Below are 13,472 nucleotides of genomic sequence, written 5' to 3'. Positions count from 1 at the left end.
AGCCATGAGGGTATCATAACTCTTTACAGGTGATATGAAGTAAGTAACAAGTAAGAAATAAGAGAACAGCCACATACATTAGAAAGATACAAACTATGTAAAAAAACAAAATGAGTTAAGTAGCCTCCGTAGGACAAGTGAATAGAAAAAAATCATCAATTGTCAATGAAAAATACAATTGATGGAAACTTGATAGTATGGAAAACTCAGCATTTTTTAAATTTACTTAAGAATTGAAGGTTGCAGAAAGGTGCAATTTATACTGCTCCAGGTTTTGGAACAGCAGCAGTGCAAGGCAATCATGAGAGAGTTTGGCACATGTGTTTTTATGTGGACACTGAGAGCATGAAGTCAAACATTTTGTTAGAATCAGTTGGTAATAGCCAGGGCCACTGGAAATATGCAGGAAGTGAGGACCAAATGAGGTGGCAAAGGTAAATCATTTTTGTGGCATGAAGAGGCAAATTATGTTACCTAATGAGGGGCATTTTGTGATACTATTAATTTATAATTTCATAATTATTTTGCATGTTAACACTTTTTGTCTGCTTGTCTTAGCCAGTACACAGTCAATGGTGAATGATGAAAATATTGAATCAAACATGTCATGTGACATGAAGATTGTGTCAAAAATATTGAACACCATAAAAATATCAAGCAACAGAAAATAAAAGGAAAGAATATCGTTTTTTATGTATGTAATATCGTTAAAAAAAATATTGTTGTACATAATAATGTTCACTTCAATATATTTGTATACAAAATATATTTTTATTATTGTACTATATATTAGTTATATTAATTTTAGGTGGTAATATTATTAATGTATCTGTTTGAAACTAAATATAGTTTATAATGTTTAATGTGTAATTAATATTATTTTACATTCAATTAGTAATTTATAATTTAGTAGCCGATTGTTGGGCTTGTAGAGAAATGGTGGGGTGGAAAGATAATAAAATGATAAATTATTTTATTTTTGATTTTTTTTCATGCAAAGTACATTTTAAATTGGTGATTCATTATATAAATTGATTAATTGCTGAATTGTTATTTCAAATATTGAAGTGTATTTTATGATTGTTTAATGTACATTTTAATTTTTACATTTAAATTAGTAACTTAACATGTTACTTTTGGATTGTTGGGTTTGCATTTTAGTTTTATTCATTTTAAAAGTTTAATTTCATTCACTTTATAGTATATTTATTTTGAGTGTTGTTAGGTATTTTAATGGGGCGCTCCGCTTTGATGATGTCAAGCCCGTGTTGGGGACTGGGAGTCCCAGGAGACCTGGCAGCAGAAGGCAATAACGTGAGACCAGGATGAAGAGGCAGCCACACCCCTTTCATGCTACAAAGCGCGTTGCGGGCTCCCGCTGCCAGTGGGGTCTTTCATTGTAGAAAACCTTGACTTGGGGGTCCATCTGATACTGGACTATTGAGTCACGGTGACAGTTGCACCCAGTGGACCCCGAGAGGAAAAACAATCAATGCTTATGACAGAGAAAATGCTTTCTCTTGGAACCACTGACTTTCTTTTTTCTGAATGATACCAAGAAATATTACACTTGCTCAACAAACTGCTCTTCCTTCAGTGGCTCATCACAAAGGTAGTAGGCAGTTACATCACCGCCTAGCATGCGTCAATCTCTAGTTATGGCGGGGGATCATTTAATAGGGGAGCAAAGGCCAGCATCTTTTCTCACCTGGCAGGAAAGGTTAGCTGCCAAATTATAAATGACTCCCTCGGTCATTGGTAATCACACACCCAGAGAAACAATGTTGCAGTTGTGCATTTAAGAAAGCATAAGATCCAACTTTAAAAGACGACAGCCACATAAGCTAATAACAAAAATGATGTACTGAATCAAACTACTGAAGATTAAAATTTCTTTAGAAAACCTTAAAACCACACTTACCTTAAATGACAAAATATCAGTTAATTGAGGGACAGGATTGTGGTGATATATAGAATTGTTGGAAAAACCAAAGTTGTGAAGTAGTACCTTCAGAAAAGAAAATGTAAGCAGGGCCAACCCTGTCGATGATTCATCCTAAATAGTACTATAGCTGGTTAAATGTGATGGTTTCACCCTGCTTGAAATTTCCAGTGGACACTTGGGGAGTCATTTAAAGTTGGCCAAGCTTGTGATTGCATCTCTTCCATTAGGCCATGACTAGTTAGGTGGAGTGCTCTGACCGTATTAAAATCCACTCTGGCTGATTCTGAGGGAGCTGTGTTCCCACCACAGTCTTTCAAGATATTTGAAAACAATACCTGATTTTACAAGATGATATTGCTGCAGGAAAAACGACTTGAGGCCTTCGATGTAGCAGAAACAAAGCCTCTTTTGCTGTTGTTTTCCAGCAGAGGAGAGTATGCAATGCTTCCCCCTCCAGAACTTAGCTTCCTCTTTGCTCATCTATGCCCTACACTCTCCAGCCTCCACCCTCACCCCACACAAAGGCTGCCACATATATTTACAACATGCTCATAGCAGGTGATACATGCATAAGTTAAACCCTATGAAATTGGAGATTCCATATGGTTTCACGACAAGTTTAACCAGTCCCATGTGGTTATTCCCCATTTAATATGATTTAAAAGAACTGGCAAAGTATTACCACACATACATGTAAATTCCGCATGTATAGTGTGCACCCTATCTGAACCATGCAACTCGTAATCAGGTGATTAACTGCTTGTGAAGGGAGCGACTGGTACACCATAAGACCGCCACCTTTCTTGTTTTTCGCGAACACACACCCACCTAGGGAACTTGTTTGTAAAAGAATGCCAATTGTACCAACAAAATAAAACATGGACTTCACTCACCCAGTATGACAAAAGTGCTCCAGTGTGTCAGCAGGACACTTTTATCAGAAATAGAATGCTGCATGGTGTTAACTGCTCGATAGAATCAACCATGGGGTGGATAAAGGTGAGGTCTCTGAATCCTAACATCGCATGTCCCACCTGCTGTGATCTAAATGAACCACTTATTCTCTGGCACATTACAGATGTGAGAGAAAACAAATTTAAAAAATGTACTGGGCCATACTCCAAATGTTTCCATACTGTGCAGTTAAACCAAATGATGTTGAGCGGAACTAGGTGTCACAAGGACGCGTAAGGGCTAACTTCCAACCTATGAATTGTCCAAGCCCCTGTACCTCATCTTGTTCTATGAAGCACTGTCCCCAAATGGAATTTGGCGATTTGCGTTGATTCCAATGACAGACCAGCACTGGCTGGGTTATTGCAGAGATCCTCTTAGCAGAGCCGCTGTTGATGAAATATAAATTGCAGGGACCACCATCTAAAGGGCAGTCATTCTCATATCATTTCCACTGGTGTCTCGTCTTTCCAGGATTGCCTCTGAAACCATGTTAGTCATGGACAGAAAAACATATAACATGTCCCGTTACACTGGAGGAAAACTTGCAGTATGTGAGGACATATATTATGGCAGTCCTGGCAACAAGGCTTTGTTTTCTCCTAAGCAGCTCTTGTCATGCATCAAGAAGGTACTCCAAGGGAACAGTCAATGTTAAAATGGCTGCCATCCTCACGTCTGGAGGCCCTACTGTCGCCCTTATGGGGGACACGCTGCCACAACCCTAACAGCACACTGGCTGCTGGGACCTAAACTTAAAATTAGCCCCTTTTGGTTGAAAATCTCATCTGTAAATTGGTCAGTAAAATGTTAAGTTTTTACCTTGCACAATCATCACTGTGGTAACGTTACCTCTAGGGCAGTGATTTTAAACTAGCATAATTAAACGTAGCATTTGGGCAAGGTTCTTACTTCTGTCAAAGTATTATTGTAATAGAATCTCAATTAAGGCAAATTATAATATTTCTTGCAAGGGTTCAGATGGAACTTGGACTTCCTGGAGATCAAGGTTTGGCAACAACAGTGTCAGCTACATTTAGATATAGATTTATGACTGGGTTCTTGTTCGCCATATTGTACAGCTAATTGCTTGCGAGTTAGTACAAGACCGCTGCACCATGTCATTGAAGTTTGCAAATACCTCTGATTTAAGGGAGGATTTGAAGGTTCTGAAAGTCACAAATGTTTCCACCGGGAGTTAATTCAACAGAACATGACGAGTTTAGGACTAGATTGTCATGGAGCAAACTAAGCTACACAAATATTGTAGCAAAATGTATTAGCTGCTAAAAATTGCAAAGGTTATAATATAGAGGTAATGGTTCACTATAATAACTGTATAAATGTATCTTTACAATATTTATATCTTCAAGGTGCATAGATGTGTAATTTAGAATATTAGTATGTATACTTACCTTTATGTATAAGCATTAACAAAGTTTTAGATAGTCAATACTTAGTCTACAGAATTATTTTGGGGGGGACGTATTTATGCTCACAATATTTTGACCTATAAACTTAAAGCATCCCAAATACAGAACAAGCAATGGAAAAGCCAGTAGGTCTGGTGTTTATGGTCTGCATGACAGCACAGCTGTCATCAGACAATTATGTGAGCAGTAGCGGTCCATGGAGGGAGTTCGGTGGGGCAGTGAGGCGGGGGAGGGGCAGGGTGGGGAAATGTAAACACCGGAATATGGATGAACGGAGGTAAGTACACATTTAAATAAATAAAAAAAATTCCTTTGCCCGTGCTGCATCGCAAAATGTGATGCAGCTCGCGCAACAAAATTTGTTTTATTTATTTAAATGTGTGCTTACCTCCGTTCATCCATATTCCGGTGTTTACATATCCCCACCCTGCCCCTCCCCCGCCCCGCTTCACTGCCCCACCGAACTCTCTCCACGGACCGCTACTGTATGTGAGTATCACTAGAGAGTGGCTTTGGCTCTGCCCACATGTTGGAAGCCAGGAGTGCATGTTATGATTGGCCAGAAGTTGTGTGCTTCCACAAAAAAAGTGCTTGCCCTCCACACAGCTGTGATCATTTTGTTTATTTTTCCAGCACTTTCAGGTGCACACACTTTACATTCTAATGTAATTAAAGTAACTTAGATAACTAGATTATTTAGGTTGTTTTTCTCTCGCAGCAGCTCAGATGGTAGTAGGGCAGTCATTAACTTCCATGGGTGTTTAGGCCTGACTTGACAGTGGAACTGTCTCTTAACCTTTTGACCTACACCAATATTATTCTTCAGTTCTTTGCTTCCACATAAAAACATATCTATTCTCATGCTATTTACTTGTAATGATTCACTTTGTAATACAACATTCATTTTTAGCCAGACCTATTGCTAGGGACTTGCTTTGTTAATATCTGGAATTGCTGTCATCCATACAAAAAGAAAAACATATATTGAAGCAACCTTGGGCTACAGTATGGGAGCTGAAAGTAGAACTCCTATACAGATCAGATTTCATTAGTTGAGTTAAGCTGCACCCTCAAAGAACGTCATTGTGAAAAGGAGACACAAGGGGAAGTTTGTATTATAAGGGGATAACTTGAAATGCAAAGAAAGCAAAATATTACATCATAGACACATTTTGACAAAGGGACAGCATTTTGCTGCCGAAAGCCTATGTTCCCTCGTCATTAATTTATGAACAAAAAAAGCGGTAAATCCAGCAACATGTTATCAAGACAGGAAAAGAAACAATGAAATGTATGTGTAAGGGTGATTAGAAAATAGCCCTGTGTCTTTATGACAGGTGGCTAGATCCTCCAAACAGCATGCACTTCAATCAGCAATGAAAATGGCGTTGTGTCAGTAAAGTAGACACATCGAATGGTAAATATGTTGGGTCTTAGGTACAAGCTACACACCATTTTGTATCTAACGTCTTAACAAAGGATTACATCAGACCTCCTTACAGAAACCTAATAGGGACATAAACAATAGAATCAGTGGAATGCCTGGCTGACCTGAGCATGCCAAAAACCCAATAATGAGACAGAATATACAAGGGTAAAACGTTTGACCTACCATAATATCGAGATGCATGAATATGATTGTCAAGAATATCGATTTGAAGGTAAGTAATATTGATTTTAAACATATAGAAGTTATTAATATCGTTTGCAAAAATATTGTTGTTTGAAATATCTATTTTTTAATTAGTGTTATGTACTTTAGTATGTATTTTAAATCTATGTAATGTATTCTCTGTATAAGTATTGTTTACATTTTTTTAATGTATGTATCAAATATTTAGCAGTTATTACTTTTATTTTAATTAATTTTTGTGTTTTTTAGTTCTGTAGCGGGTTCCAGGTTTATAGGGGAATAGGGTGGGAAGTAATTTAATTATAATAAAGCAATTTATCAATATTTATTTAATTGATATTTTATAATGTTAATTCTGTTTTTAATGTTTTGTGGTACATTTTAGGTGCGGGTTGTGGGGTTTATGCGGGCAAAGGGTGGGAAGTAATTTATTTTTAAATATTTAATAATTAGTTGTTAATTAACATTAATCAATGAATTGACAATTAATTATGGTAATTGTGTGATAAATTTTAGGTGTGGGTTGTGGGGTTTATAGGGGCAAATAGTGGGAAGTAATTTATTTTTCATTAATTACTAATTAGTTGTTAATCAACATTAATTAATTAATTGACAACTAATTATGGTAACTGTGTAATTAATTTTAAGTGCAGGTTGTGGGGTTTATAGGGGTAAAGGGTGGGAAGCAATTTATGATTAATTAATTAATAATTAGTTGATCATTAATCTTAATTTTAATTTATATTTAATTAGGGTAATTCGTTTTTTGTGTGTGGGTTTTACTTTTATAGGGGTTGAGGGTGGTGAGTAAATTAATTGTACTTACTTTATAATTAGTTGTTAAATACTATTAGTTTTTAATTAAAAATACGTTTTAATTGTGTAATACATTTTTTGACAGTTTAATTTTAGCTGTGGGTTGTGGGGATTATAGGGGTTAAGTGTGGGAAGAAAATTAATTTTTCTGAGTTTTAATTTGTTTATTAACTAATAATATTTCTTTAGTTGATAATTATTATGTTAATTATGGAGGTATTATTTTTTTCAATTTAGATGTGGATTGTGAATTGTGTGGTGTTATAGGGTAGGAAATAAAAAAACAAAATATTTTCTAATTAGAAATATTTTTTGTTTGAAAATTATTGTTTAGTTTATTTAACATAATATTTGTAGCGATTTGTCCTATGTATTTGACAATATAATTTTTTTTAATGTTAAATATATTTGTATTTACATTTTTAACATATTCATATTTTTTATTTCTTTTGTTTTTTTAATATTTTGTTGTTGTTAATATGTTGTTTGTTTTGGTTTTTGAACTGACTGGAGTGGGAATATTAATTGTTACCCCCTCCACAATTCAACACTTTCGCTCCTATTACACTTATTGGAATGGGAATAGCCATTTGTACCCCTGTGCTATCCAACACTTTCTCTATTTTTGCACTCACTGGAGTGGGGATAGTCATTTTTACCCCTCTGCTATCCAACACTTTTATAGTACATTTTATTCCTCCGCTATCCAACACTTTCCTTACCCCTCTGCTATCCAACACTTTTATAGTACATTTTATTCCTCCGCTATCGAACACTTTCCCTACTGTTGCACTCACTAGAGTGGGAAGTAATTTTTACCTCTCCATTATCCACCACTTTCCCTACTGTTGCACTCATTGGAGTGGAAATACCAATGTTACCCCTCTGCTATCCAACACTTTCCATACTGTTGCACTGACTGGAGTGGGAATAATCATTTTTACCCCTCCACTTTCCAACACTTTCCCTACTGTGACACTCATTGGAGTGGGAATAGTAGTTTTTACCCGTCAGCTATCAAACACTTTCCCCACTGTTGTACTGACTGGAGTGGGAATAGGAAATTTTTCCCCTCCGCTATCCAACACTTTCCCTATTGTTGCACTCACTGGAGTGGAAATGGTCAATTTTAACCCTCCGCTATTCGACACTTTCCCTACTGTTGCACTCACTTGAGTGGGAATAGTAATTTTTATCCCTCCCCTATCCAACACTTCCCCTACTGTTGCACTGACTGGAGTGGTAATAGTAAAGTTTAACCCTCCACTATCAAACACTTTCCCTACTGTTGCATTGACTGGAGTGGGAATAGTAATTTTTATCCCCAACACTTTCCCTACTGTTGCATTGACTGGAGTGGAAAATTAAAGTTGAAAGATTTTTAAATAGTTTAATGTATACATTTATGATAAGATGTTTTTTTAATTAAATTGTATGTTATTGATATACATAGCTGCATATAGCTAGTAAAATATTTACAAATATATATATATAAAATTAATAGTTTTTTATTGTTTTAAAGTAAATACATATATATGTATATATTAATTATTATGTATGTGTGTTTAACTTTTTTTAATTAAGTGGATTTGGTATATTTGTTAAAATGTACATTAAATCTATTTTTTTTTTTAAATTAATTGTATTATTTAATATATTTAATATTTATTAATAAAAATAAAAAAATATATATATATATATCCAAGATAAATTTCTCCGCAGAAGGGGGCCCCCAACCCTGGCAGGGCGGCCTCGGAAATGCAGGGACGGAGCACCCTGCAACTTGCACCAACAACATGAAAAATCAGCCGAGGCCCGACTTTGGAGAAAAAAGTGCTTTAATAGTGCAGTGTGGCAATTGTAAATTACTTACAGACGCGTTTCTGCTGTTCAATCAGCCTTAATCATTGGAGAGCAGTCCCTGGTAACCAATGAGGATACACTACTTGGTGGTATTGTAGTCTTTGAATCCTTCATCTCCCAGAATATACTATGGAAGTAAAATGCAGAGTGGATTCGAACTGCAGTGCAATATGATTTTTCTGCATCACAGTCCTTGTCATGATTTATGCACTTCCAAGGCATTTTGTGCTCATTACATCACCGCGAATAAAAATTGTCATTACCAAGCACCCGTCTCCAAACCCTGCCCGAGGAAGTGTAATACTCGTCCAGCATCCCTTGCTCGCCTCCATGCAATCCTTGTATCAGGTTAAATCCTTTTTTCTCCAAAGTCGGGCCTCGGCTGATTTTTCATGTTGTTGGTGCAAGTTGCAGGGTGCTCCGTCCCTGCATTTCCGAGGCCGCCCTGCAAGGGTTGGGGGCCCCCTTCTGCGGAGAAATTTGTCTTGGATATTAACTGAGGGGGCATGACCCGTTTGTTTCCATTGCAAAACTAAAGGATTTAACCTGATACAAGGATTGCATGGAGGCGAGCAAGGGATGCTGGAGGAGTATTACACTTGCTTGGTAATGACAATTTTTATCTGCGGTGATGTAATGAGCACAAAATGCCTTGGAAGTGCATAAATCATGACAAGGACTGTGATGCAGAAAAATCATATTGCACTGCAGTTCGAATCCACTCTGCATTTTACTTCCATAGTGCATTCTGGGAGATGAAGGATTCAAAGACTACAATACCACCAAGTAGTGTATCCTCATTGGTTACCAGGGACTGCTCTCCAATGATTAAGGCTGATTGAACAGCAGAAACGCGTCTGGAAGTAATTTACAATTGCCGCCCTGCACTATTAAAGCACTTTTTCTCCAAAGTCGGGCCTCGGCTGATTTTTCATATATATATATATATATATATATATATATATATATATATATATATATATATATATATATATATATATATATATATTGGAAAAGGTTTGCCATCTTGTGAGATGCACTCCCAGGAAGTAAGCAGACTCAGGAACTGAAATGTTAAAACACACTGACCAGCAGTTTAATACGACACGTTTCAGGTTTACGCACTTCTTCAAAGCCAATTGCTCTCCAGTACGGCCAAACATTACTGACAGCATTTTCCCTCCATTTATTCAAGTCACGCCCCAAGTGGGCCGGCAAATCACATTGCCCGCAAAGCATGATGAGGCTGGTAATTCCTTACCCATGTGGGTCTGTTTGTAGCCATCACTAGTGTTCAAAGTTCTTTAAAAGGTGCTTTAAAACATGGCAAACCTTTTCAAATAAATAATTCGGCCCGCCTAGGTCGAGAGAAGCACCACCGCAAGATCCCAAGCGGGGCCGCCTGCTGTTTTATATTGACAGCGGGTGGAACAGGAGGAGCGGCCTGTAAAGAGAGCTGTGTTTCCTTGTTTTATATGTGTACTTACATGAAAACCTCCGCAATCCATAGTTTACTACCCCCCATCCTGCCTCTTCCCCTCCCCACGTCACCGCCCGGCAGCTACTCCCACTACCAACCGCGGCTGAATAGATCTAACAAATAAGGGGATTAACTGTTGCCTCACTGCAGAAGAGGGATATATACAAATATTTGCTTTGTGCATTAATGTAAATATATTAAAGCTGGTATATTGACTAGCTGGTGAGTATGCAAAGGTAATTTTGAACACAAAAAGTGAAAATGCATGTATTCTTTCCTCGAATGGTGTGGAGTTTTGCCCTTGTCACACATTTTTTATAAAAGTGTAAAAATATTAAGAACGCTGTCCAGACATGTAGGACTAGCAATATATATGCTCCCACAAAACGTATGGGTGTAGAAAGGGATAGAGGGTGTGAAAAACTGCTCAGTTTTTTAATCCTTCGTATAAATCAGAAGCTATTTTTGCTAATTTGTGAAGCATGACATGTTTTAATTTGCCACTTTAATGCGAAAATCATTACTTTTGCAACGAACGTATGTTGCATGTGTCAGTATTTAACACTAGCAACGTGTGCAGTGGCTTTGTTCAAGTAAAGATCTGCAAAAGATAATCTTGCAGACAAAAAACTGAAAGCATTTGTTATTGTGCTTAAATATTTTTTGAAAGAGGTTAACTTGTATAGAAAACTATCTACAAAGATTTTCCAGCTTGGTTCGATTAGTGAACATTATCTCACTGTGAGGTAAAAGAAATTCATTCAGTCTGAAAACCTTTTCTTGGGCAAAGATGAAGGGATACCAGGAAACGAGTCAGCCTTCGGGGTAGGAGAAAATCTAGAATTCCATTTACTTTTGCTAGCAGCAAAGAACTTTTGCACACCCCGAGGTGTATATTAAGGTTGGTGATATCTGTGAGTGTCCAGATCTTTGTAGTTCGGTGTGTGTATGTGTGCGTTCGTATATAAGTGTATCTGTGTTTGTAATTTTGCATCACAAACTGTGGATTTCTTCATCAATAGCAAACAACAATCAACAAAACCACAACGCACCACCAGCATGTGGCCACAAGCAGAGTTACTAAAACACAACGCTGGCCGCTGCCTCCTCAATCGCCTGAATGCACAATGCCACAACCACTCTAGGTGTGATAAATGTGAATGACTGCTTCTCACAAAGAACATCGGGGCATATTATCAAGACAGGCGATAACATTATCGCCGCTTTAGGTTAGACGTCCTTCACATCTAACATGGGCTTCAATTGGGATTCCATAGAGCATATTATCAAGCATATTATCGCCGTTTTAGCGGCAGTTTTCTGCCGCTAAAGCGGCGATACTTTTATCGCCTGTCTTGATAATATGCCCCATCATTCTTACCAATAAACGGGTATCACCCTATAATTCATAACAGTATCATCCCTTCAAACAAAAGCAGGGTTGACAGCCCTCAAACAAGTCGGAGTCACGAGTCTATTCAATACCCCCTGCAACTGGGACATCTCATCGACTACACTACATGTCCACCACTAACCTACATCCTATGCAAAAGCCAGTTCCCACCTCTAAGCTCAACTTTACATTTCGAGGTTGTGAACCCACTCTAATCACTATTCATCGAACACATATTTAATCAACATATACTCAACCTAAATCAGCAATCTTCAACAAGTACTTTACATTATTAAGGTATACATTGTTTGCATTTAAAACGTCTTAATGTGTTCTGGGCAAACCTATCCACATTTCAGAGTGTGCCAGTCTGTTCATTTAATTTACTTCACTGCAGTACCCATCAACTAGGGGGTTTATGCACAATTCAAATGAATGTACAATTGTTCGGCCTGCAGGCGGGAGTAGCTATCAATGGTGCAGCGGCACCGGGGCCAAGAGGCATGATAACAATCCTGATTATTACTATGTTTTGCTATCAAACCAGCAGTCAGGGGGCCTATTTCCTTCCTTGCTCTAGGGTCCATGGCGCCCTACCTGTACCACTGTCTCCAGGGGGCGGGTTTCAGATAAAAAGAAAGCGCTTGGTCCATGCCATACCTTTCTTCCCATTCCCTTGCCTGTCCTTGCGCTTGGACTCTTGCTGGACGGTGATCTGCGCGAGACAGAAGAGGCACAGGACGAGACCAGCTGCAAGGATCCTCATGGTGCCGTTTGTAGTGAGTGGGGTGGGTGGGTCTGGATGGCTTTTTAAACTGTGCTATAATCAAAAACGGCTGCTCAAAAACACTCCCAGATTTTCATTCGACATTCCTAACCCATGAGATAGAAACACAAGTGCTGTTGCTCCACTGAAGTAAGGCACAGTGTAAAGACACCAACGATCCTCGCTGTGAAGATACAACATTTTAGGAAGATGGATGCCACTTTCCTCTGCAGAGATTGCTTCGGTTAATCGCGTGCTTTAATGATGTTTTCAGCTTGCAGCACGGCTGCTCACTGTCACTGTTTAAGGTTGGTTGTGAGTGCGGAATGCTTGGAGTACTTACAGTCACTTTTTATAACGCTGAGTCTGCTTTTCAGTCCGTAGGAAGGTATATTGTGGCTTCCTCTTCTGCATCTGCCCATTTACATGAACTGGAAAAATTATTCTGGTCCTGAGCCCGGATTTGAAAATATCTTGTGCATCGCAACTCTGAATAAGTGATCAAAATACTCTTGGAGAAATCCTGAATGTAGTTTCGCAGTATCAAAATTACAAACATGTTACCATTGCAAAAGGCATTAATAATTTCAACAGTTTAGCTTTGAAATGGAATTTCCATATTTGAGATTTGGTCATAGTAATGGTTCCTGGATTTGCCTCGCAGAAAAAGTGGCTGAACACCCATAATCTTGTATGCCTGTGAGTATACACATTTTCATTGCAGGTAGATTCTGATCATGGAATCACCAGCAAATGTACTCCGTCAAGAATAGCAATGTGTGTGCTTTGATATGAAATGGGGAGGAAACACTAATATTTATTGAGGGAGGGTAAAACATATTTTGCTCCTGGAGACTAAAACAAGCTAAATGTACCTGTGACAAGGTGATTTCCTTCCAGAAATGATCCACAGTGCACACGTTTGTGTATATCTCTGTTCATTGAGCACTTGGAGCAACACACCACTTCCTCCAACTGACCAGTTTCTTAAACATTTACATTCTGCACACACATTCTAAGAGTGAAATACCCACAGCAGTTCTTTAGAGGCAGTAGACCCCAACGTAAGATACACAACTCTTCTTACCCCCATATCTATTAACTCTAGTGAACTTTATCAAAAATAGGGGTGGACGGAAATTGCTGAGTTTTGCTCAGTGAAATTCTGTGGAGTTACCTAAAAACTTTG

The 13,472-nt window shown here is 38.0% G+C and overlaps 1 protein-coding gene across 1 annotated transcript in view; it reads right to left on the bottom strand.

Annotated features, from left to right (window-relative positions):
- Nucleotides 1-12,296, bottom strand: part of CLEC3B (C-type lectin domain family 3 member B) — a 52,717-nt gene extending 40,421 nt beyond the window's left edge. Inside the window, exon 1 of the mRNA XM_085633034.1 lies at nt 12,178-12,296. Within this exon, the coding sequence (XP_085489160.1) occupies nt 12,178-12,283 (106 nt within the window). The 5' untranslated portion in view covers nt 12,284-12,296. The remainder of the gene's footprint in view (nt 1-12,177) is intronic.
- Nucleotides 12,297-13,472: the final 1,176 nt, after the last annotated feature.

This window comes from Triturus cristatus, chromosome 2_1 (genome assembly GCF_964204655.1).
Source record: "Triturus cristatus chromosome 2_1, aTriCri1.1, whole genome shotgun sequence".
Classification (NCBI taxonomy): Eukaryota; Metazoa; Chordata; class Amphibia; order Caudata; family Salamandridae; genus Triturus; species Triturus cristatus.
This window is presented reverse-complemented; position numbering and strand designations above follow the sequence as displayed.